Source organism: Caretta caretta, chromosome 11, assembly GCF_965140235.1.
Source record: "Caretta caretta isolate rCarCar2 chromosome 11, rCarCar1.hap1, whole genome shotgun sequence".
Taxonomy (NCBI): Eukaryota; Metazoa; Chordata; order Testudines; family Cheloniidae; genus Caretta; species Caretta caretta.
In genome coordinates, this window is record NC_134216.1 from 52,934,674 (window position 1) to 52,959,874 (window position 25,201).

At 42.3% G+C, this 25,201-nt stretch overlaps 1 protein-coding gene across 2 annotated transcripts in view; it reads left to right on the forward strand.

Moving 5' to 3' along the window:
- Positions 1-19,438, forward strand: part of NAB1 (NGFI-A binding protein 1) — a 48,651-nt gene extending 29,213 nt beyond the window's left edge. For both annotated transcript variants that reach the window (XM_075118025.1, XM_048869912.2), the window contains exons 3-8: positions 543-676; positions 2,072-2,123; positions 12,005-12,115; positions 13,725-13,884; positions 16,302-16,451; positions 17,724-19,438. In XM_075118025.1, the coding sequence (XP_074974126.1) occupies positions 543-676; positions 2,072-2,123; positions 12,005-12,115; positions 13,725-13,884; positions 16,302-16,451; positions 17,724-17,815 (699 nt within the window). In that variant the 3' untranslated portion in view covers positions 17,816-19,438. The remainder of the gene's footprint in view (positions 1-542; positions 677-2,071; positions 2,124-12,004; positions 12,116-13,724; positions 13,885-16,301; positions 16,452-17,723) is intronic.
- The last annotated feature ends 5,763 nt before the right edge of the window (positions 19,439-25,201 follow it).

The following is a 25,201-nucleotide window of genomic DNA, read 5'->3' on the forward strand; positions in this document are numbered from 1 at the left end:
TGATTAGTGTTCAGATATAATCTTCACAAGTAAATAAGGGTGAGAAACATGCTTTTTTATAAGACAGTTTACGTTCTGCAGAAACTGATGGCTTTCATGTCATTCATCAGGGAAATCTTCCTACGCACCCTGTCAAGTAGATTTTTCAAGCCTTGTGCATGTTCTTCTGCACTGGCATTTATAAAAAAAAAAAAAAATCTTTGGGAGCCAAATGCTTTGAACATTAGGAGGTGCTGTTTCATATTGGGGTTTAGTTAACATTGGGGTGAGGAAAAGGTAGCTCACATCAGAGAGTATTATAATAAACACTTTAAAGAATACTAAATGTATCTACCGTGTTTATGTCTCTTCATAACTGAGGCAAGTATCTGGGAAAGGATGAGTATTCACAATTTGAGGAAATCCTCTGGATTCAATATAAAATAAGTAATGTGACTCGGTGCTGAAATCTGTCATCATTTCACACAATTGGATACTTTTACAAGGGTCAATAGGTTATGTTTTGAGGAAGTCAAGAATATTTTTTTGTGTTTAACTTCCAGCTAACAGTTAATGAAGCAGCCGCTCAGCTGTGTGTAAAAGATAATGCATTGTTAACCAGGAGAGATGAACTCTTTGCGCTGGCTCGGCAGATCTCTCGAGAAGTTACATACAAGTACACTTACAGGACCACCAAGTAAGTTTTTAATAAACTCAGGGGAACTTTATTTTCAATTAAGTAATCCGTTTAACAGAATTTCTTATGAAGCATTAGAAATCTCTTTCTATTCTTCCGCCTCTGCAGCTAGCAAAATGTTTACATTAGGCGGAGGGAGCACATACATATGGAAAATAGAAATCATCAGTAATACTGTGTAACCCATGGAATCTTTCATATTGTTACAATCACTTTTATTGGCATGTAGCTATTTTAATTCTTTCACCTACCTTTTGGTTCTCCAGATTCAAAAACAGTATATTTCCTTCCATGTACCATCTCTAAGAAGCAAGTATTTTAAATTTTGAGTCATTTGTTATTTCAAGGCTAATATAAATCGGCAGGGCTTAAACAGCATAGCCAGAGCATGTATGAAAGACAACGGTAGTTGAGGGTGGTTTATAAACACCTGTTTTAAAAAATAATAATTTGGGACCAAATTTAAATGTACAGTGTCCCTTTTTAAAATAGTTATCATATCAAGCAGTGGAAAACAGGATATGTTTTTATATCAGGTTATCATCTGTGTATTATAGAATACATGCATTTTACAAAACACGTCCATAGATATGACTAATATTTTTCAGTATAGTCTATATATTACTATCAAAAGTCGATATCTCTCGGATATTATACATGGTGCTGAAAATATATTTTTCATATGTTTTCAGGAATTTTTAAAGAATATTGTCTAATGCACATGCCTGGCTGCGCTAGCGTCTTCTCCCATCCTGGGTAACAGAGGCCAAAGGGCATTTTGTCATAAAGATTATGCTGGAACTTTCAGTTTTAAGGTGAAAATCATCTCTGTTCAAAACACCAGCAATAGGCCTATGTACTGCTTTATTGAGGACTTAAGTGGTGCATGGGCCTTGTGCTACTCCTGCACAGGACTGAATTTCACCCTAATTTAGATTAATTTTATTGGGGGGCCTTTTTTAGTCCCACTGCATGATCTTGTCTGGTTTTGCCCTGATTCCATTCCCCTTGTTTTTCCCCAATAATGCCCTTTCTACCTAACAGCTGATCAGCACAAACAGTAGACTTTTCAGCTCCGTCACCTCATCGTGTTGACCAAACTTTCTTGCCCTTAGTTGAGTTTCAACTGCTTTCCTGTCTAAGTGCCCAATACTGCAAATCCTTGCTTGCCGAGTACTCCCAATGATTTCCACTGTATCAGTTGGGTGGTTAAGAGTTGCAGGATGGGACCCTACATTTATGTTTCCCCCACACTAAGTGGGCCATGTTCACCCTTGATTTCAGTGGTGTTAAATCTAGTGAGTTATAGCAGAGATAAGTTTGTCTCCTTATTTTTTTATGTAAAGACAGGATATTTATATTGTTTATCAACACTGTGTGTGGTTTTTCTTCTAGATCTAAATGTGGAGATAGAGATGAACTATCACCGAAGAGAATTAAGCTAGAGGTATGATATTGTGACTCCTACATGCCAAGTTTTACATGCAAAAAATTGATTTGCCCCTAAGTTAGAGAATCTGTTAAAAGAAATAATTTAGAGAGCACCTGATATGCTGATGGCTTACAATTTTGTATCGCAGTATCCATTTTGTTTGTGATAACATTCTTCCTTTTTTGTCCAGGGATCTGTGTGTGAAGTGGGGGAAGATACTAGGAGGATTAGGGGAAGCGGGACTGGGGAATTGCACTATTGGGGCAGAACTGACATAGATGTATGGCCACCACTGTGCAGTGGGCTTGCTGCAGATCCCAAGGGATCTTCAGGCGTTTCCTGCAGTCTCTCTGACTTGGGCCATGAGATTGGGAGACAAATCCTGTCCACCCCTGAGACACCAGTGTGGGGGAAGCTATCAGAGGTTCCTCATGGAGATTTCTTTCCATTGAACTTGATTGTCTTGTATGTTTTTATTTTGTTTTTCTATGGCTCAGGGAAATTCTTATAAGGCTCTGACATAGTTCTGTAAACTTAGAGAAAATAATTTTTACTTTTAATTAGGCACCTCTGTCACAGTATTAATATTAATTTAGGAAAAATAAACACCGAATAGATGACTCCGTTACTTTCTGTATCCTATTTTTAATTAAAAAATAAAAAGTTAAATGTATAGAAAGAGCATCAGACTCTGGTTTTCTTTAAAAAGAAAAGGAGTACTTGTGGCACCTTAGAGACTAACCAATTTATTTGAGCATGAGCTTTCGTGAGCTACAGCTCACTTCATCAGATGCATACCGTGGAAACTGCAGCAGACTTTATATACACACAGAGAATATGAAACAATACCTCCTCCCACCCCACTGTCCTGCTGGTAATAGCTTATCTAAAGTGATCAACAGGTGGGCCATTTCCAGCACAAATCCAGGTTTTCTCACCCTCCACCCCCCCACACAAATTCACTCTCCTGCTGGTGCTAGCCCATCCAAAGTGACAACTCTTTACATAATCAAGTCGGGCTATTTCCTGCATAGATCCAGGTTTTCTCAATGCCCCTCTGCCATGTACATTGGTCAAACTGGACAGTCTCTACGTAAAAGAATAAATGGACACAAATCAGATGTCAAGAATTCTAACATTCATAAACCAGTCGGAGAACACTTCAATCTCTCTGGTCACGCAATCACAGACATGAAGGTCGCTATCTTAAAACAAAAAAACTTCAAATCCAGACTCCAGCGAGAAACTGCTGAATTGGAATTCATTTGCAAATTGGATACTATTAATTTAGGCTTAAATAGAGACTGGGAGTGGCTAAGTCATTATGCAAGGTAGCCTGTTTCCTCTTGTTTTTTCCTACCCCCCCCCCCCCAGATGTTCTGGTTTAACTTGGATTTAAACTTGGAGAGTGGTCAGTTTAGATGAGCTATTACCAGCAGGAGAGTGAGTTTGTGTGTGTATGGGGGTGGAGGGGATGTGAGAAAACCTGGATCTATGCAGGAAATAGCCCGACTTGATTATGTAAAGAGTTGTCACTTTGGATGGGCTAGCACCAGCAGGAGAGTGAATTTGTGTGGGGGGGTGGAGGGTGAGAAAACCTGGATTTGTGCTGGAAATGGCCCACCTGTTGATCACTTTAGATAAGCTATTACCAGCAGGACAGTGGGGTGGGAGGAGGTATTGTTTCATATTCTCTGTGTGTATATAAAGTCTGCTGCAGTTTCCACGGTATGCATCTGATGAAGTGAGCTGTAGCTCACGAAAGCTCATGCTCAAATAAATTGGTTAGTCTCTAAGGTGCCACAAGTACTCCTTTTCTTTTTGCGAATACAGACTAACACGGCTGTTCCTCTGAAACCTGGTTTTCTTTAGATTATGAAAACATAGGCCAGAATTCTGCCCTGCGGAACGTCCAGTCCAAGTATTCTGCTTTCCATGTTTGAGTGGGACTCTTCCCATTGGAAAATGTACTGCAAGCTCTAGGCAATATCTTCCCATCAGCTTTATTTCCTATAGGGCCCAATTGCACTGAAGTCAGTGGGAGTCTTTCTATTGCCTTCATTGGGCTTTGGATCAGATCTAAAATGTAGAACTCTCTATTGACTTAATTGAGAGTTTTGCATAGGAATTGATGGCAGGATATGGGCCATATGTGCCTATAAGTAAATCACCAAAACTGTCAATAAGTGAGAAATTAATTGCAAATGAAAATGTATCTATCAGCACATATACGCACATACACATAGAAAGTGTGTGTACTTATATCTGTCTGCATGTATATATATCACACACACTCATAAAATATAAAAATTCACATCTACGCACAACTTTAATTAAACATAAGTTCTTTTGGCAGTTCCTTGTTAAGAGGAAATATTTTCAAGGTCAGACTGAGAGCATGTGCAGTACCTTAAGTATTACTTAATATCTTAAGTTTCTGCTGCTGAAAAGTAAATTCAGTCCATTTTAAATAGGTCATTACATAGACATACATAAGTATCCAATATGACTGGCTCATCTTCCTTTATGATTTTTTTAACTGATTAGCCTTTTCACTCATGCTTGGGTATCCATCTGATGCAGCTACAATTCTCCTTATATCATCTACTAAAATAAATGGTATAGTATATTACGATGTGCCAAGTATGGGGTCTGCATTATAATACCACATACCTCCAAGTTACATGCTATGTTCTTCATCATGTAACCGTAATGTAAGGGTTTGCAATACATTGGAATAGCACTTTTTTCATATTTCATTCCTTCAGTGAGGAATGATATGTCATGTGTCAATTCTACTATTTCAAAGTAGTGCAAATATTTACATTTGTTATCTATGCAAAGGCCAGTCTCCTGTGGCAAATACTCAGCAAGGTGCATTTTTTCCCCTTGAAAATGAGAAGTTTAGTTTGAAAAACCAGGTATAAATAAAAGCGTTTTTTAAAGTTAGTCATTTTGCACTCTGGTCATTTTGTTGTGCAACGCATGGATTACAGCACTGGACAGCACTTACAAATATATAATTTGAATTGTGTAAATGTGTGCTCTGAAGGTTTACTCACAGCTCCCATGCCAGTAATTCTGTGTGTTTGTGTTGGGATTTGACCTGTCTTGGCTTTTTTGTATTATAAACCTAGAATTTACAGCTAGGAAAAGCCCGATTAAGTCATCTACTCCATCTCTACACCATCGCTACCCTTGGCCAATATACAGTACCGTAGTTCCCTATAGATATTCTCCAGTGTTTCTTGCCCAGTCTAGTTTTAAATGACTCAAGCAGTGGTGCTTCCACTGCTTCTCTTGCTAGACTGAGATCTCACCATTAGGAAATTTTTTCCTTTGCTCAGTAGCAGTTAACAATGGTTAAGCAACTGAAATGACAAGCCATGGGTGGGTGATTGATTTTTTTTTTTATGGGGAACCATGGAAACATGGGAAAACATAGTAGATTTAAGCTGAGACTTCAGGCCGGGGTGGGCAAACTACGGCTCGGGGGCCACATCTGGCCAGGGAGCGGGGTTGGGGGGCTTGCCTTGTTTCACACGGCTCCTGGAAGCAGTGACATGTCCCCCCTCCAGCTCCTACATGTAGGGGCAGCCAAGGGGCTCCGCATGCTGTCCCCGTCCCAAGCGCTGCCCCCACAGCTCCCATTGGCCGGGAACCACAGCCAATGGGAGCTGCAGGGGCGGTGCCTGTGGACAGGGCAGCACGCAGAGCCACCTGGCCGCACCACCACGTAGGAGCTGGAGGGTGAACATGCCGCTGATTCTGGGAGCCGCTTGAGGTAAGCGCCTCCTGGAGCCTGCACCCCTGACCCCCTCCTGCACCCAAGTGCCCTGCCCCAGCCTGGATGCTCCTCCCATCCTCCAAACCCCTCGGTCCCAGCCCAAAGCACCCTCCTGCACCCTCAACCCCTTACCCCCAGCCCCACCCCAGAGCCCACACCCCAACCCCCAATTTTGTGAGCATTCATGGCCCGCCATACAATTTTCAAACCCAGATGTGGCCCTCGGGCCAAAAAGTTTGCTCACCCCTGCTTTAGCCTGTTGTTTGGGAAGCTGTTGTTTTGGAGAGGAGACTTATACACCACTGGAGAAAGTATTCTCGTATTTACGGAGTTGTGAACCTTCAGGCTTTTTGTTCACTGTTTCAGCACTATAGTTCAGAAGAAATATGTTCACACTCTTTCTACTTATTTTAAAAGACTAGTAGTTCAATTATGTGATATTTTTCCTTGAAGAACTGAATGTCCTCAGTCTACAAAACGATGTTCTTCTGAATCTTCCTGTTACTGCTGTGCGCTGCACAGATGTACTAAAGCAAAACATTGTTTCATTAAAGAGGACATAATCCCGACTATACAGAATGACTGACAAAGTGGTGACACGCCCAACTTTACCACCACGTTTTTCTGTATGTTTGGGAGTTCTGTATTATTGTAGATAGCATTTATGTGGCAGGACAGTTATTTCACTTGTGTTAATGAGTTGTGGCTCTAATTTACATTGCAGGTTATATTAATTTTTCAAAAATATATAGTTATATTGTTTCACTACACATTTCCTTTACAGGGTTATTTTCTTGGGGAAACATATCTCACTGTTGACTTTTTATTTTTTGTTAGCAGTATTTTTCTAACAAAAGGTAGAATATGAGAAAACATTGTAGCAAATGTTGCAGAATTCACTCTCTCCATACTGGATGGAAATAGTGTCCATCCATGCTTTTGAAAGGTGTACTGCTGCATCTTCTGTCTCTGAATACAGAGAGTGAGGAAGTACAGTGGGTTAGTGTTCTGGCTTTTCACTTGTGGAGACATCAGGCCTGACCTTGGCTTTTCTTTTTAAAAGGTAATTTCACTTATTGCATGAGGCAGGATTGGAACATTGGAGCATGATTTGCCATTGCCTTGCCAATTAGGTAGTCATGCCTCTACAAAGTGCAGTGTGAAAGGCCAATATGCCGATTTAGAAGTGTTTCGTACCTCACATTGCATGGATGTAAATGAGTGCTTTTGGAAACAGGCAAAGTGACCTTTAAAAAAAAAAAAAAAAAAAAACAACTGGGATTTTGCAGGTTAGGCTTGATGTAGGTGTACCAGCAGGGCTGTGTGGGCAAAGTTACACATTGCCTGCTTCCAGCCACTCTTGCAAATCCTTCCTCTTCATGAGCACTAAATTCACACAAGCATTACAAAGAAACAAAATACCACGAATTACATCAGATTACCTGTAAGAGCCTTTCTCTTCCTCCGTGTGCCCTTCCCTTTTTGTTGATAGAGTGGGCAGCGAGGCTGTGGGAGTTGAGTGTAGAGAAAAGAGAGAGATTCTAGGAAAATAGCAGGCTAAAGGTATAGAGGGAGTGAGAGAAGGACTGGAATTACTTGGGATGGGAGTTGGGAGTGAATAAAAAGAAAGTGCTGTGGCTCTTAAATTTCTTCTGCATAAACTACAGTAGGGAAGAGCAAAGATGCAAACAGCATTCCGTTCTCCCACGAAGCAGCCATCTCCTTCTGTGACGAGTATGGCGGGGGGGGGACCCTTATTTTGTCATCTTTGATGAGTCACTGGTAATGCTGTGCAAAGCAATGAGCTGCTGTGGCAGCAATTCAGAAAACAAAACAAGTCACAGGTATATTGCGCAAATGGCATAGAGAGAATGGCTACTCATTCTCCTCATTTCTGCCTTTTTAAATTGTGTGTGAAGAGGTTCGCTTTCCACATATAGTATTGATGGCCAGGAGGGGAAAGTAGAGGAGAATTATAAAGTTCTTGCTCTTCCCTGTGCTGGTAATAACAAAGGAATCTTCAAGTGAGTGGCAATGTTAAAACAGAGGCGGGGAAGTGGGAGAGCCTGAGACAGCCAAGTTCAAAAAGCTCAGTGAGAGTAAGAGACCCAGAGGGGAATGCAAGACTAAAGAGGAAGCTGTGAGGAAACATCTGCAGTCAGTGCCGGCTCTGGAGAGAAAAGAGGGAAGGCAGATGCCCACCTACACCATTGCCAGGCAGGTTGAAAAGAGAACCAAGATCAGAGGTGTGGGATTTCTCTTTCTCTCCCGATCAAAAGAAGAGAAGCATTAAAATCTGCGTTCATGTAAGAAAAAAGTTATTGGCGGGGAAAGAAAGTACACATGTGAGACTGAGAATATCTGCTATAAGAAACCACTTTAAAAACAATGCAGCAGCATTGAAGAAACACATGTGCTGTGTGTTGCAGACTCCTAGTATGCAGTAGGGAGGAGGAATGGGGAGAGGCATGCTTAGCTAGGAGTAGGCCATGGACGGATGTCATGCTGAATTGCCTAACCTTCTGCTACCTCTTTCTTAGTCATCCATTCCTATATCATAAGTCTTTGTGAACAAAAGAACAGTGCGGTAGGGGCACTTCTCAGGAATAGTGATCCAGAATCCAATTGCCTATTGAAGAATGTATGTGAGGATAACACAAAGCAGCAGAAACCATTCATACTCAGTGGGACTGCTTTTGAAAAACGGACTTCAATTTTACACTGGCATACAAATGCTGGTGTAAATATATGCAAGCACATTTTATGGCACTAAATTACATCATTGGTGCTGTTGTACGTCCATATTCAAAATTTCAGCTACATGTACATATGAACGTAAGGCATTCACAGGCCTCTTGTTAACAAACAAAACAAAACTCCCACCGCACAATAAACTGAGGTCTAAGTGTAAAAGTAGCTAGTGTTTTCTAGTGGACTTCCAGCATCTTTCTGTTTCCAGGTGAGGTTTTATGGAGAATTTACACTGTTCTAAAGTGGTAAATACTTACTGGATTGTATTTTTCCGTTGGGGAAATTGGGGTGGGGAAGAGCTGCATAAAACACGCTGGGCCTGATTCTCCTCTCAAGGAGCGAGAGTAACCTCACTGAAGTGAATGGAGTTGCACTGTGAGGGGGAAGCAGACCTCCTGACGGCATTTAAAGTGACACAGATGTGTCTCAGAGTAGCAGCCGTGTTAGTCTGTATTTGCAAAAAGAAAAGTGGCACCTTAGAGACTAACCAATTTATTTGAGCATAAGCTTTCATGAGCTACAGCTCACTTCATCAGATGCAGCGAGCTGTAGCTCACGAAAACTTGTGCTCAAATAAATTGGTTAGTCTCTAAGGTGCCACAAGTACTCCTTTTCTTTTTACACTTGTGTCTGATCACTGTTGCATAGGCCACTGACTGCATAGGCCTCATTGTTCACTAGGTATTTCTGTCTTTTTTCCCTTTCCTTTATTAGTCAGAGGTAGTGTATCATTCTGCAGTTTTTTCTTCTGGGAATGCTACCTTTCCCTTTCTTAGATTATAAACTCTTTGGGCAGGCACTATTTTCCTGTGTGTGAGTACCTAGCGTGCTATAGGCCAGGGGTTGGCAACCTTTCAGAAGTCGTGTGCTGAGTCTTCATTTATTCACTTTAAGGTTTCACATGCCACTAATACATTTTAATGTTTTTTAGAAGGTCTCTCTCTCTATAAAAGTCCATATAATATATAACTAAACTATTGTTGTACTGTAAAATAAACAAGGTTTTCAAAATGTTTAAGAAGCTTCATTTAAAATTAAATTAAAATGTTGCTCTTAGGCCGCCGGCCCACTCAGCCCACTGCTGGTCTGGGGTTCCGTTCACCTAGGCCAGCAGTGGGCTGAGTGGGGCCTGCAGCCAGGACCCCGGCCGGCAAGGGGCCGGCAGCCAGAACCGCAGACTGGCAGCGGGCTGTGTGGGGCTGGCAGCCAGGACCTCAGACCGGCAGTGGGCTGAGCGGCTCAGCCCGCTGCTGCTCAGGGGTTCCATCCGCTGGCTCCTGCCAGCTGGGATCCCGGCTGCTGGACCTGCTCAGCCCACTGCCGGTCTGGGGTCCTGGCCCTGCCCACATACAGTGAGTATCTGCCTTCTCCCTGGTTCTGGCCCCTTCTCTTCCTCTCTCTCTGCGCTGAGCTGAGCGTGGGAGTGCACTGAGCACAGGGCTGGGGGTGAAGAAGCAGGCTTGGGGTTGGGGTGTAGGGTCTGGCTAGGAACTAGAATGAGGGAGGGGGCTCAGGGTTGGGGCAGGAGGTTTGGGTGTGGAGAGCTTACCTGGTCAGCTCCCATTTGGTGGGAGGGGTACAGGAGCTCCCGTTTGGTGCTCAGGGTGGGGGTGGGGATGTGGGGGGTGCAAGAGTCAGGATGTGGGGGGTGCATGGGATGTAGGGGGGCTGGGTATGTGGGGGGGTACAGGAGTCAGGGCAGAGGGCTGGAGGCCTGTGAGGGGGGTGCAGGTGTCAGGGCATGGGGTGTGAGGGGCTTGGGTATGTGTGGGGGTGCCAGAGTCAGGGCTGGGGTTGTGCGGGGGGGTGAAGGAGTCAAGCAGAGGGCTGGGTGTGTGTTAGGGGGGTACAGGGCTCAGGGCAGGGGCCTGGGAGGTGTGCGGGGCTGCAGGGCAGAGGGCTGGGGGTGTGGGCTGGGGTTGTGGGGTGCTCACGGCAGAGGACTGGAGGGGGTATGCCCTGTTTCTCTCTCTCAGACACACACGCCCGCCCACCCTTCTCCAAGGCCCTGCCCCCACTGTTTCTCTGCCTCCACCAGGAGCAGCTGACCCCGCTCCTCCCCCACCCCCTCGCAAGGGCCATCAGCTGATTGGCAGGCAGGGAGGGACGAAGAGGAGGAGGAGAGGCAGGAACCCAGCACACTGCGGGAAGAGGCAGGGGAGCCGGCAGGACCAAGCTTCTGCCCCCTGCCCCTGCTGGAGGGGGCGGGGGGCAGAGAAGAGTGGGCCGGGCAGGGCAGGATATGATTTTTAATGGCACACTGCTGCTGCATGCCGTTAAAAATGGGCTCGCGTGCCGTCGGCTGCCGACCCCCGCTATAGGCACTGCCTGTAATCCTCCTAAAAATGTTACTTTGGGACAAGAGGCCTATGATTTCCTAGTTATGAATTTCATTGTTTTTAGATGCTACTTCTTTCTCCAGCCTCCTCCCTTGATTTAGCTCTCTTCCCTGCTGCATTTTCTTGTGAATAATAATGCATCTCCATTGCTTTACATGAGTTTTGCTTGTAAAGCACTAAACTGCATGAATATTTAATCTTGAACCTTGCTACATACAGCAAGTGACTGTAAGGCAACTTGCAGTTTTCCCATGCAGAAGAGACTTGGGAGATTTGCAAGTCATAAAAGTTAGAGATGGATAAATAATTTTGGGGGCTTAGCATCCATGCACCTGGCAGAGCAGAACTGTTCCCTGCCGCATACAAAGTCCATGCTACTTTGCTTTTCAGTGGGCAGCTTGCCATGCAGAGAACTTGTAAAGATAAGCCACTACCATTTTACAGTGAGACCAGTATAGTTTGTGTGTCTTTGCAACATGTTGAATTTTGTGGTGGTTTGCCCAGTTTTCTAAGTTACTAAATTCTACTACTGTGTATCTAAGATCAGTCTCAAGGTCTTAGTCTGCATGTACGGCAAGCCTCATGGATGCTACAGATGCAAATGGTCAAAGTTAGAGCAATAGTCTGCATTTATAACATTGATTTCTTTAAAAAATCCAAAAAACCCAAGCTGTTAAATCCAAAAGAAAACCACAAAATACTGGGCCTAATTCTGCTCTGTTATACTGTCTCAGCTCCAGAATAACTCTATTGAAGTCAATGGCATTACTCTGGATTTATACCTGGATGTGTTAGGCGTGGCACAAGCCTCTGATCTGCAAGTGGTATGAGCCAGATCGTATTTGCTGCAGTATCTTGCACTGCTGAAGCATAGTTTGGTTAACTTGTTTCAGGGTCTTAAATCCCAGTTCAGGTTTTTCACCGGACTTAAAGAATATTCTCTTTTAAGTCATATGATACATTGCTTTTTCTTTAAAAGCAAAACAAAATCATATGCCCTGTTTGTTTTTGCTCAACAGGATGGTTTTCCTGATTTCCAGGACACAGTCCAAACACTTTATCAACACGAGAAAGTACCACTTGCCTTGGCGAAAGGCAAAAGTGAAGATTTGGCAGCTCTTAATTCCCAGGTAAACAAACCACATGAAACTATCAGGTTTCTACTGAGATGCTGTCCAGAATAGTAACAGTTGCTTTCTAGGCTGATTTTTGTATAATATTTTGATGACTAAAATCATTACCTTCATTTCTCAAAGATCACCTGGGCTAGCTGAGATAATACCACTGCTAATATGGGTTTAACTCTTGAGCTGTTATGACACTCTATAGTTTTATCTTCATTCATTGCAAGGAAGTAAGGATCTCACCTTCTAGGCTTGAGACAAGAGAAGGAATGCACCATCTACTGTTGGGAACGAACGCGATACTGACATTACAGTACGTGCCGCATAGAAGTGAAACCCTTTTAAAAGTAATGTTTCTGTTTGTAAAATATTAACAGAATCCCCAGGTAGACCATCGATTAAAATACACTTGAAAGTAAACTGTTAAAAAATTTTCTCCCTTTACCTATGTGCCGAGCCCTAAAGTCAAGGTTCTATATTTACTCAGACCACTTTAGAGGTCATCCTGTTCTATAGGAGAAACACAGAACAGGTTCCTTCCCTGCTCTAAATGTCATCAGTTTACTGGAGAACCTAGGACGTGGTCTTCTCTTTTACACTGTCAGCTAATTTGTTGTGTTATCTTCTGAGCACACAGATGTCAGTGGGAGTTGAGGTCACTTCACATCTCCCAAGAGACGCTCAGCCCCTTGCAAGAATCAGCTCTTTCTTTTTTAATAGAGACAAGTAGTAATGGTGACACTTATAAAATACAAAGAGAAATCAATGAACTTCACAGTTTGCTAGCATCCATGGATGCTAATTCTACATATTTTTGCTTCCCTTTCTATTTGTATGCTTCTATGTGGCTCTTTGAAATGGACATTTTTTTAACTGGTGATTTTTTTATTTTTTTTTATTTTTATTTTCATACGATGTTTAGTCATAGCCTTGGGAACATGATCATTTTGAAAGTTAAAATTCTCTTGGCACTAAAGTTGATGACAAACATTTATACACCATTTCCTCCCACTTTGCTCCACATTGTTTAATTTCACTCTCTAGAGGTGTATAGGTCTTCTTCATCTTCTAGACAGACATTTCACACCTTTATCCCCCACAAACATACTGTCATCCTACACTTTCACAATGGCAGATTTTTAAACTTGTGTACTGTTGTTTCCTAAAATAAAGACTCCAAGATGTCTGGTAAAATCTTGGCATAAGTTTTTAGCAGATGTTGCCATTGCTCTTGGAATATTTTGTAGAGCCATTTATTCCAGTAGGGCTAAATTTGATAAGTAAGAGACAGATCTTGCATTTGGGAATTTCTGTAAGTATAGACTGCAGTCCTAAAGTACAGAAAGTTTGTTCTCCTCAGGTAAGAACTCAGAAATATCACGTTGACTGGCTAAAACAGAACACATGTTTTTATGCACTTTGAATGACACTGTCTTCCATGGCTTTAGTGGCTGCAAAAATATTTTGTTTGCTTGATAGTTTTGAGGTCGCTGTAAAGCACACGTGTACATATGAGCCAACAAAGAACTATATCTAGACTGCTTGCTTGATTACCTGCTGGTATTATTTTTTTCCTGTAGAGCAACATCCATATATATTCTTGCTTTATTTGCAGTCTGAAAAGGTGATGGCCAAACAGATGGAGTTTCTTTGTAACCAAGCAGGGTTAGAGAGACTGCAACACTCAGAGAGACGCCTTTCCACAGGGTACTACAGACAAAGCTCAGAAGAGCACAGCCCCAATGGCGTGACGTTAGATAATGTGGATGGACAAGGTATAGTAGCTTCCAGGCATGATATTGCTGCCATCCAATTTGTCTGGTGTTATGCAAACATTGTTAGTACTGATGTTATTCATATAGCTTCAGCAGTGTGGAGGATGCTAAGCAGGTAAGTAAAGACAAGATCCCTGCCTGGAAGAACTTACAGTCACAATCAGTGTTTCTCAACTACAGGTGCATGGGGGTACGCAGGGGTCTTGCAGGGGGTAGTCAACTCATCTAGATCAGTGTTTCTCAACCTGGGGGTTGCGACTCCCAGGAGGGTCATGGGATAGGTTTTGAGGGATCACAAGTTCAGGGCTGGTCTTAGGGGGTGGCAAGCAGGGCAGTTGCCTGAGGCCCTATGCCATAGGGGGCCCTGCAAAGCTAAGTTACATGCTTCGGCAGCAGGGCTTGGGTTTCAGCTTCAGCCCTGCCACCCCCAGGACTCCAGCTTCAGACGAGGCTCACAAGTGAAAAACAGGCTCAAGTATCACACAAAAGTGTAGGTACAAAATGTATATTCCAATCAGTTTATTTTATAATTATATGGTAAAAATGAGAGAGTAAGCAATTTTCAGTAATAGTGTGCTGCGACACTTCTTTGTATTTTTAGGTCTCATTTTGTAGGCAAATAGTTTTTAAGTGAAGTGAAACTTGGGGGTACACAAGACAAATTAGGCTCCTGGAAGGGGTACAGTAGTCTGGAAAGTTTGAGAACCACTGGTTTAAATGATACAACCAGAGATAGAGCCAGATTCTGCTCAGTAACTCTGGGGAAACCCCATTGACTTCAGTGGAGATGTTCTGTATGTAGACTTTTGTAACCGGGGCCAGAATTTGGCCCTTGGATTACCTCTATTTAAAACTTTACAAGTAGGCAAGAAACTGTGGTTCAGTGTACTGCCATGCAGGAGAGCTGTACTGCAGTCTTGTACGCTCATGCACCTTGCACCTCATCTCACCTCATCAGTCTCTTGCACCTCATCCAGGGGGTGCTGCAGGGGCATCTCACAGTGACTACTCCAGCTGATTTTTAAGGAGGGGCATAGCATTCACAAGGAATCCTAGTACTCTGCTTGAGCTATGATGTTTTCAGAGAAGTAGTGTATGGGAGAGGGAAGGGATCCTCTGGGTCTCTGGCAGAGATACAGAAGGCCCTTTCCCAGGAAGAAGACTTTTACTCTTTTGCTTACTAACCTAGAAGGTAAAGCTGGTGACTTGGTGGGTATCACTTCCAGCTAACTATCTCTGTACACAATAGTTGACCAAAAGATGGGGAGCTGGTTACATCAATCCCCAAGAATTAAGAACATTTTAATTACAGCTGACAGTCTTTAGTGTTCTAAAAGGGTCCCATGGTAATCCCCATAGCGTGTCCAGAGGCTTTTTGTTGGAAGGAGGATTAGATTGGATTCTTGTGTCTGTGTTACGTTTAGAACGTGAGAGGGTTTGTTTTGCTTTAAATGATGTTTTTACTGTGAAATGAAATTAAATATTAGTAATGTAGCAAAATATAATATATAAAAAGGTCTTTTTCTTTTTAGAACAAGAACATAATATTTAAGGAGGTAAGGATTAAAAAAAGAGATAGAGTAGAAGGGGAAGTGAAGGAACTATTTCTTAAGTGACATTACAAATTACGCAGCTTTTTTGTGAGTTTTGGACCAATAATTTTCAGAAGAATGCCATGTAAAGAGTACAGCTGTGAAGATTTAAACAGAGTCACAACGTAGCAGGCTTGTTGAACCCTCATGTGGTTTCCCTCAGGTTCTTGACTGGCTGTTTCTTGCTCACATGCTAAGGGTGTGACCAAGTGCCATATGTGGGGTTGGGAAGTAATTTCCCCCCTCAGATTAGCAGTGGCCTTCTTGGGGGTTTTCAGTTCCTCTGTAGCATGTGGGTGAGGGTCACTTGCCATCTGGGTGTGTCTCAATTGTTTCCCGGCCGCTGCAGGAGCCTTGGGCATTGGGCACTTTGGTCTCTCCTATTTTCTGCTGTGGCACATGATAGTCAAGCCACCTGTGGGCTGTAATACTTTGGTCTAACTTTGATTGTTAGCTTTAGTGTGGTGTTGGCCTGTGGTATGCAGGAGGTCAGATTAGATGAGTTGGTGGTACCTTGTGGCCTTAAATTCTGTGACTAACAAAGCTCAGCATGGAAGGGGAAGTTGGATCTTGACGTGTGTTTGAGGAAAATGAGGGATTGATGCTCAGCCATACCAATCTGTAGCAGCACTAGCAGCCTGGAGAGGAAGAAAGGTCATCTGCAAATCAGCATTTTACGTACTAGAAATCTCTCCTGCATGGTTGAAATCTAGAATGTTTTTCACTGATCAAATGGTGGTGTCCTTTTTTTAGCCTTAATTTTGATTTCTAGCATTGCTTTGATTCATACTCAATACTGAATATTTCAGTATTGACCTCTTTCAGGTGAGAGGCCCCTGAATCTCCGAATGTCAAATCTGCAAAATAGACAGTTGCAACACATTTCGCTAGACGGAGAGCAGCACGTAGGAAAGCCTCTGTGCAGTGACCTGATCCGACTTTACTCCAGTGGGGAGGCAAAGTCTCTGTCCTCAGGTAAGTGTTATCCATTGTAAAGCACCTCAAGCTGCCCCGTAACGTCCTTTGACAGGTGGCTTTCAGAAAGTTTGTGGGGAGCCACACACCTACTTATCCCTTTCAAAGAAGAATTTAGTTCCTAGACACCGTCTGCAGATTGATACCTTGAAACCAAGCTGCAACTGAAACCTCTGAATGACTTGTTAATCTAGAAACATACTGAACATTTGATGAGAGATTTAAGTATTGCCATGTTTTCAGTTATGCTTTGGGCAGGAGATGCAATAACTATTCACACATAAGGCAGGAGTCTTGGGACCCATCTACACAGACAAAACAGCCAAGCAGAACAACTGCTGTTGAGCTCTCTTGTGGCGGAACATGGTTGTAACATGATCTGGCTCAGTCTGTGTGAGTGGGACCAAATGATATTACAAACAGACTTTTTGAAAAGGTGCCTTCAGCTCTGTTTATAAAGATTTAGCCCCATCTATCTGGGTTGGACCAAACCATTTTAAAACCTAGTTCAGCCACAGCAGAGTTTCTGTTGTTTTGACTCTGTAGACTTGGCTTTTAAGTGCTTCTGCTAGCCTTTCTATGCAGTGACTTATGGTCACTGTTTCTCCTGTGGTTTAACGCAGGCATACAGAGAAAAATCTCAAATGCTATTAAGAATATTTCTTCCACTATGAAGTCTGAATTGGATGCCTGTGTTTTTTGGCAAAGCATTTTACATATAAAAATGGTGCATTGGCATAATATTAAGAGCAGTCTTGAGACTCTTCTTCCTCAAGGTTTAGGAATAATAATGAGATGTCTCAAGGGTGGGTGTATGGTAGTGGTTCCTCTTGAGACTATTGTGCTGTTTGAGCACTTGGCAGAATGCTGTGTGTATCCTATCCATGCCTATCCTAACCCCTCCCTATTGCAGCCTGCTGCCTGTAACAAGGGTCTGTGTGGTTGGAGAACCTTCTAGTCCATGGTCTTCCCACATCCAGGAATATTCCACATGCTCATGCAGAGAGCAGTATTGCTGAGCTCTGCTTCCTGTTGAATGGGGGGTTACAGAGAAGTGATTGTGGAACTGTGGTGGTTCTGACATAGTTCAGGGCTCATATGCCTTGGGAGGAGGGTGGGGCAGAATCTTGTCTTCTGTGAATGTTGATATGTCATCAGCACCCATGTAGTTCAGTGGGCAAAAACAGAAGACATTTATTTCAACACAGTATTTAACAGCTCCTCTTCTTCTCCCCCTTCCCCCCCCCTTTTTTTTTTTTTTTTTTTTTGCAGAAGGCCTTGGTATTTTAAAAGACTTTCCTCACTCAGCTTTTAACAACATAGAAAGGAAGGTCATAAAAACAGAACCTGAAGATACAAGATAGTCATCCTACTCTGGAAAATGGCATCAGAATAAAGAATAAATCTTTAGAAGAGAACAAACAAGCCTTAATAACCAGTGTTGCCTCATTCAAATAAGAGATTTCATAGCCAAAGCCTAAGAACTGGTACAGCAGTCTGTGGAGACTGAAAAACAAGAGACTTTGCAATCCAAAACAGTAATACAGGTGGATACACATTCCTTTAAAGTGGTTTTATAATGTGGAAAGGTTCACAAATTAATATTGTGAGCCTCCTTTATTTAAGAATGTATTATGTATTTGTATAACTTATCAAAGTAAATCTAGATGTTGGGACACGTATGGAGTCCAGTAGATGTGGCTACAGTTCATTTTACTTGAAATTTCAATGTCTACTTTACATGTATCTAGCATAGATATGATTGTTATACATTTGAGTTAAAAATCCTTGGAGAAAGTGTAAGAAAACCTAGAGTGACACAACTAACAGCAAGTTTGCAATGGTATTTGTAGGAAAAAATAGCAAATGCATAAAATATTTCATGGTTTAAAATGTTATGTGGATATAGCATTTGATAAAGCTGATCCTGTATTATAGCAGACACATTTGACACTTATTAATGTTATTTTAATGGTTTCAACAGCCTATGTGTAATACATTTACAGTATATACCTATCCACTACATGGGAATGGTGAATAGGAAAATATTAGCCAGAATATGGGAGCATCCTACTTATTGGCTCCAATTTCATTAGACAGAACAATCATTTCAGACACTGTGTAGCTAAGCCAGGGCTCCTATGCTCTCATATGGGAGGGAACTCAGAACACTAGACATTATGGACAGGATGGCAAAAGTTGTGCTTCAGACACTTAGAATATTTTGAAGTTCTCTGTGGATGTTAAAGACAAAATGCATCACAAGTGTGGCAAAGATGGAAAATGCAGGATTCATGCATCAGTATTCAAAAGGTTATATTCAATATCCAGGAACAATAAAATAACAGAGAATAGGGGGAAGGGGATACGTTACTTGTAAATGACCCATTATGAGGTGCTTCCCAACCCACGTGATTCTATGAGTATACCATATACTGCATACAGTATGCCAATATGTTCCTTTGTATATGTTAGTTAACATCTGTATTCGTTATTTATTTGACTCTTTTTTTTGTATGTTTTTCATTTTTGCAGATGCCATTTTGTCTAAAGACAAGGAATTAGCTTATAACTTAGGGATTTTGGTATTTAATGTGGGGTGTGTGTGTGTGTGTAGACATCCATAATGTCAGTGTAACTCCTATTGTATAGTTGCATCTCTGCAGTCAAAATAGCTATACACCTTAGTTTTGAATATAATTTTTACCCACAGTGCTCTCTGAGGCGGGGAAGTAAGTCACCAAGTAATGGATAAACTTCCACAGTGAGGTGTGCACTTCATCTGCAGTTTTGCTGTGTCCTAGATATGTAATGATTATTCAATCATAATGTACGTTGTACTGAAATTGTCAACAAAATGTGAGCTGGAATGTCTACACTGCAGTCTCTGATCACTGTAAACATGTTTAATTATTTTATCACTTTTGATTTGTGGAACAAAGCTTTATAGTAGAAACACCAGTAAACAACTTTTTATACTATTAAAACGTTTGAGTTTTTTAAATGTTTCTTGAATTGTATTGTACTGTCTCACTACTGAAGAAACTTACTTTGAGTGGAATTTGCAACTTCATTGCTAGAAATAAGAGGTTGAATGTGGTGTTATATTTGCTCCTTTATGTTGAGAGATAATAGAATGGGTAGTAAGTATGTTTCTTCCGTTCGTTATGTTAGTCATGGCACTGGTTTGTATCTGGGTAGTTTCGTGTACAGTATTACAGTTTGGAAGCTTGTAAAGGCTTGAATTGTACAAGTTTAGTAATAGAATTTAACAAGCAACAAGTTTTTAAAGATTCAGGAAACTTCCTTCTGGTTTGGTTTGTTTTGTTTGTTTTGTCAACATCTAACATGCCCAAAATCTCTGCTGGACCACATGAAGCTCTTAAATATATTAAGAGTTTACTGGTCTGGTTTACAGCAGGTGGAGGGGAAAATAGCTCATTTCATTCATCATGGTTTCATTAGAATACAACATTTATTTTGTAAACACTAATGTATTAAATTTACTAAAATTAAAGTATATAATAGATATTTTTATTTTGAGTTTGTAAATACAGTATGATTAAGTTGTCATCAGTGGGTTAGCTCTAGGATGGTATTTTGGTTTATAATCCAATGGACCATGTCATTCCCAATACATGAGGCACTTTTTATCATGTTCAATGTGCAGCTGTGTAATAGTTTTAACTTCCTGGGTACAAAACTATTTAAGATGTTCCCAGATCCCTCATACACTTGATAATGGCAAATAGTCTATCACTCATTTTTTCCAAGGCAGGGAGTCTTGGCTGACAGCAGTCCCCTCTGAGGAGAGATGGGCTGGGCTTATGAGTGGGTACCCTATTGGGCTGCTGATGAAGAAGAGGCACCATTGCAGGTATAGGGGAAGGTTTACTCAGCCTACTGGCTGTGGGGAATTGATGGATTCTGGCTCCCCCCAGGGTACTTTTTGACCAAAGTCCAGCCTGGCAAATGATGCCTGTTCTTATGCACTTGTTAGTTGCTTCAAAATAAATTTCACCAGGACAACTTTCTCCCCCCCTCCCCCTCTTGTTTTTCTTCCTATTTTCCTTTTTTTCCAAAATGAGGGGTTACTTTTCCTGGAAGAGGAGTCGTCCAGAAACCTGCAGTGAGGGAGAAGGAGACGCTTCAAGTGCCACAGTTGCTGGCAGAAGCCTCTCCCCTGTGTAGTTCTGCTCATGTACTTTAATCCTCTTTAAAGGTTGGCACCGTGACTCCGAAAACAGGGAATGCCCAGGATGTCTTTAGAATAGAGTTCTTTCATTTGCTGTAAACTCCGCAGGCCTCAGTCACCTGGGCAAGTCAAATTGCCAACAGGCCAGCTGCATGCATGTGTGGCACAGGGGTCTTGCAACACAGTCTGCCCTATGTGGCCACCCTGTCCTTCTCTCCTCTCCCTCCATGCACACACAACTCTGAGAGAGATCTCAAGCCAGCTGTCCCATCTGTTGTTAGACTAGAGCCACGTGGAAGTAGGGACTGTGGCCTTGGCTAGCACTTCAAGTGGTAAGTCTTTATCCCACTCAGCCATTCTGCCACTGTCAGCAGGTGCCTGGGTCAGCAGCCACACTTCACCTCACTTTCTGAAAAGAAGCCTGTTTCTGGGAAGAGACTAAGTGGGAGGTTGGGTGAGATATAGGGTTGACACAGGAAAGGGGGAGTAGGTTCAGGGATAGGAGGACTGAGAGAAGAGGAAAAAGCTAGGTAGAAGACTAAAGCATAGAAATATAAAAACAGAAAGGCACCACAGCTGAGAGTTTTCAGCCTGTGGTCTGACAGGGGTGACAGATTCTTCCTAAAAGTGCAGGGCCACAATGCCCCGGTTCTGCCTCTCCACCTGCCCTGGGGGTAGGGGAGGAGCTCTTGGTCTATGTCCCCATCCCCCAGGACAGGTGGAGGGTCCAAGCTGCCTGCGAGGCTCTTACCCAGAACCGGCTTCCAGTCCGGCCTGGGGGCAGGGCCTTGGAGGTTTAAGAGCCACAGCCAGACCGTGGTGGGAGCCGCAGACCCTCCATCTGTCCTGGGTGGAGAGCCTGGGGGATGGGGACATGGGCTGGGGGCTGCACTTGGGACCCACCCTTACCCCAGACAGATGGAAAGTCCGTGGCTCCCCACAGCTGTCTGAGCTCCCTGGGCTTGTTCTTACCTGGGCCTGGCGGGGGGGGATGGGGCCTCGGGCAGAAAAAAAGCAGGGGGGCCAGGCCCATCCACTTTCAAAAGTGGGAGGGTCATGAGCCTTTGGCCCTCCCTGTTCCGGCACCCCTGGCCTGTAGATCCCTAGTGGTCTGCAGACAGTCTAAGATTTCCAAAGGGGTCTGCAAATGAAAAAAAGGTTGAAAACCACTGGTATAGAACAAGAAATCAGGTGCAAGTCAGAGCAGAGAGGAGCATTTCAAAACAGAACTGGTCAGATGGACTCAGGGAGGAAAACACCCTCCTTCACCTCCTCCCACTAAACAAAACAAAACAATGGCCCTGAGAATGGAGAAAATAAGGAGGAGGAGGAGAATGACTGCCAAGGACTAAATATAATATTCTTCCACCCTATCCTTATCCATGAATGTGGAAAGCTTGGAAGGAGCACATGCTTCACCATTAATTTAGTACTGCTAGGCTCATTACAGACAGAGGAAGGCAAGTGCTACCTCCAGAAGCTCACAATCTAGACAACATACAAACAAGTGGGAGGTTGTTATGAATGAGGAGGACAGTGGGACTGAGAAGTTAACCAGGCAGTTTATTCATGGTGTTTGGTTATTTTTAATGCGCACACCAGTCATTAGATGTACTCTTTTCCCCTTGCTAAGAAGCCTGGCCTAGTAGCTAAAGCTCAGATCTGAAAGTCAGGAAATCTAGATTATATATCCTCTTCTCTCGTGAACTGCAGGTGTGACCTTGGGTAGGTCCTTAACTTCTTGTTCCTCTGTTGGTAATGGGGTTAATATATCTAAAGCATCTCAGAAGTGTTGTGAAACTTAACATTGTTTATAAAAGTGCTTCCAGACCCGCAACTGGAAGGTACTACATTTGAAAACAATAAAATAAAATAATAAACAAAACAAAAAAAACAACCACCTACCACTGTAGCCTAGCTGCTGGTGTTTATTTAACAATCAACATACATTCCAGGATGTGACTATCCTGGTGCAGGCAACAGTCATTGTAATGTAAACTTTGGTTATTGGCCACCTGCTTAAAGTGCTGTTTCCTTATCACTGAGGTTCTGAATAGGCAATTTATGTGGCTTGAGGGAAGAGGATCCAATCACAATTTTATTCATAATGACTATAAACTTTTAACTGCAAAGCCTCATTTCCTTCACCTTTTAAAAATAAAGAAAGCTTGTAATAGAGCAGCTGCTCCAGAAATAGTTCCCAGTGCTGAGAAGTTTTCTGGTGACCCAGGGTTAAAAGCCACATGTTTGTTAACATCATGATCTGGGAATTAGTAAGCATTTTGGCTACATTCTGCTACCCTTACTCACACTGAATAGTATTTTACTCCATGAGTAGTTTCACTGAGCTCAGTGGGACTGCTCATGGAGTAAGGTTACTAAACTGGAGATTGGTTTTGGAATCTGGCCCTTTCTTCATAGCTGGCTATTATGGGATATTTCAGCATTCAGCTAAAATCAGAATAAAAGGTGCCACTGTGACTATAGAAGCAATTCTTTCTTTTACTCATTGTTATCAGCTGCATGGCATGATAATGCTTTTTAAAAATGCTTATAGGAAGGGTGGGACTGACATGCATGGAATGGAATCCCTGAGATACAAATGTTTCCTGTTCCTTATATGAGGGTTAAACCTAAGAGACACTCACAAGGTCTGATCGAGAATTAGGTTGGGATGGCTACTGCAGCAGGGCTTTGATAAAGCAGGAAGACCTGTATTGCATCAGCTGATTGGGTCTTGCAGCACCTGTGCATTTCTTAAACTAGGCACAGAAGGGTTGACTGGAGCTTAATGTAGCCAATAAGCAGAAAGAAGCTGGTAGGTTCACTTGATGGCTTAAGCTATAGAGAAGGACTAACCTTTAATTCTTCCTTTAGGCAACACTCCTTACATTGATTGGGAGATACAGTACTAGTCTTTTCTCCATCATTAGCTAGGCTCCAGCTAGACTGCACTGCTGATCTGTCTATTTTCTTACCAGGAAAATAAAGAGAAATAATGTTTGCTTCCATTCTGCTCTGCAGAAGGATTGAAAAGATGGCATGCTGTGGTGATTCAGTGGGGAAAGGATAAAATCTTCACATACACCTACACACCACCATGAAAAAGAACTCTGTGGGCAGAGAAGGAAAAGAATATTAAAGATGACTATTGTCAAGTCCTTTTGGAGGGGAAAGAATGTAGATTCCTAATTGTTTCCTTCATAAGGTATGCTCTCAGGGATCCCTAACCTAACTAATGCAGAAAAAAAGCAAATGAATAGTTAAGGAGTAGAATGAGTATTCTCCAAGGGAAGCTTTCCTGTGCAGCCCTGTTTATGAGTCTTAATCCTGACCTGGTGGAAGTTGCTACTGGAAGTCAGTGTTCTTTCTGTGTCCCTTCAATCTTTGTTTTGTCTCCTGAAACTATTAGCATCTTTTTGCTGTGTTTTTTGGGAGGTGTCCTCCTATCTGCTTGGAGCAATACTGTGTCCCCTACTCTTGCTCATGAAAGCCATCAAAGACTCATAATATGGCAAAAACTTCCACTAGTTCCTACGCTAGGTTGTATTTGAACCAAGTGAAGCAAGCAGTGACTTAGACCTGCGGATCTCAACCAGTGGTCATTAGAGTTGGTAAGCAACTGTGTCAGCTTCCATGGGAGTGTTGTGCGCTTGCAAATTGCCGGTGGCCCATGGGACAATTTCTCTAGTAAGATGTGGTCCATGCTCCAGAGCTTGAGAACCCTTAACCTAGATTATTGCCAAAACCTTGAGCCATCTAGTTTGTAGACAGACAAACTAACAAAACCTCCCATATCTGTACTGGCTTTTTGGTTTTTGTATAGTTACCCCATCAAACATGTCCTGTGTGAAGGATACTGCTTTCCCAGGAGCTGATGCTTTGATACCAAAATATTTGATGTTTTTGCTTCTCTTAAAAAGACAATTCCAGGGTCTTCAAAATATGAGTTTGCGAAGTCTATCATCTACTACAATATGATGTGGTACATAGTACACTGGGTGACATACATGATTGTATAGCCCCACAGCAGCCAATCAGAAGACACACATGTAAGTGAAGGTAAACACTGGCCTCTTGTATCTTAGCCTAGACCGATTTAATTTAAATCATTGTAGCCAGCTCTTATTTAATTATCATGTTTGCTTTCCTAAATATTTAGTATCTACTTATTAGCAATAATGAATTCCTACTGTAGCTTTAAAACCTATGCATAGACAGTTAATTTCTGATTACCTCAGGGATTCTGGATGGCTTTGTTCTCTATGCTATTTAGAAAAATTATAAATAAGCACCTTGGAAAAACCTATGCAGACAATCAGACTGAGCTTTTGTTTCTTATTTTTCAACTGTAACCAAATGCTGCAAGAATACAGCACTATTGGATCATAAAAATCACAAGTTGTCAGTGAAAAATCACTGCCAAAAAGAATAGGAAAATCCTGACTCTTCACAAACCATATCAAGAATGCAAAGGCAAGGAATATTTTTCATCATAGGACACGGCAGGGATTTCCAAGGTTTGTGCACAGCCTGGTAAACCAAACAAATTAGC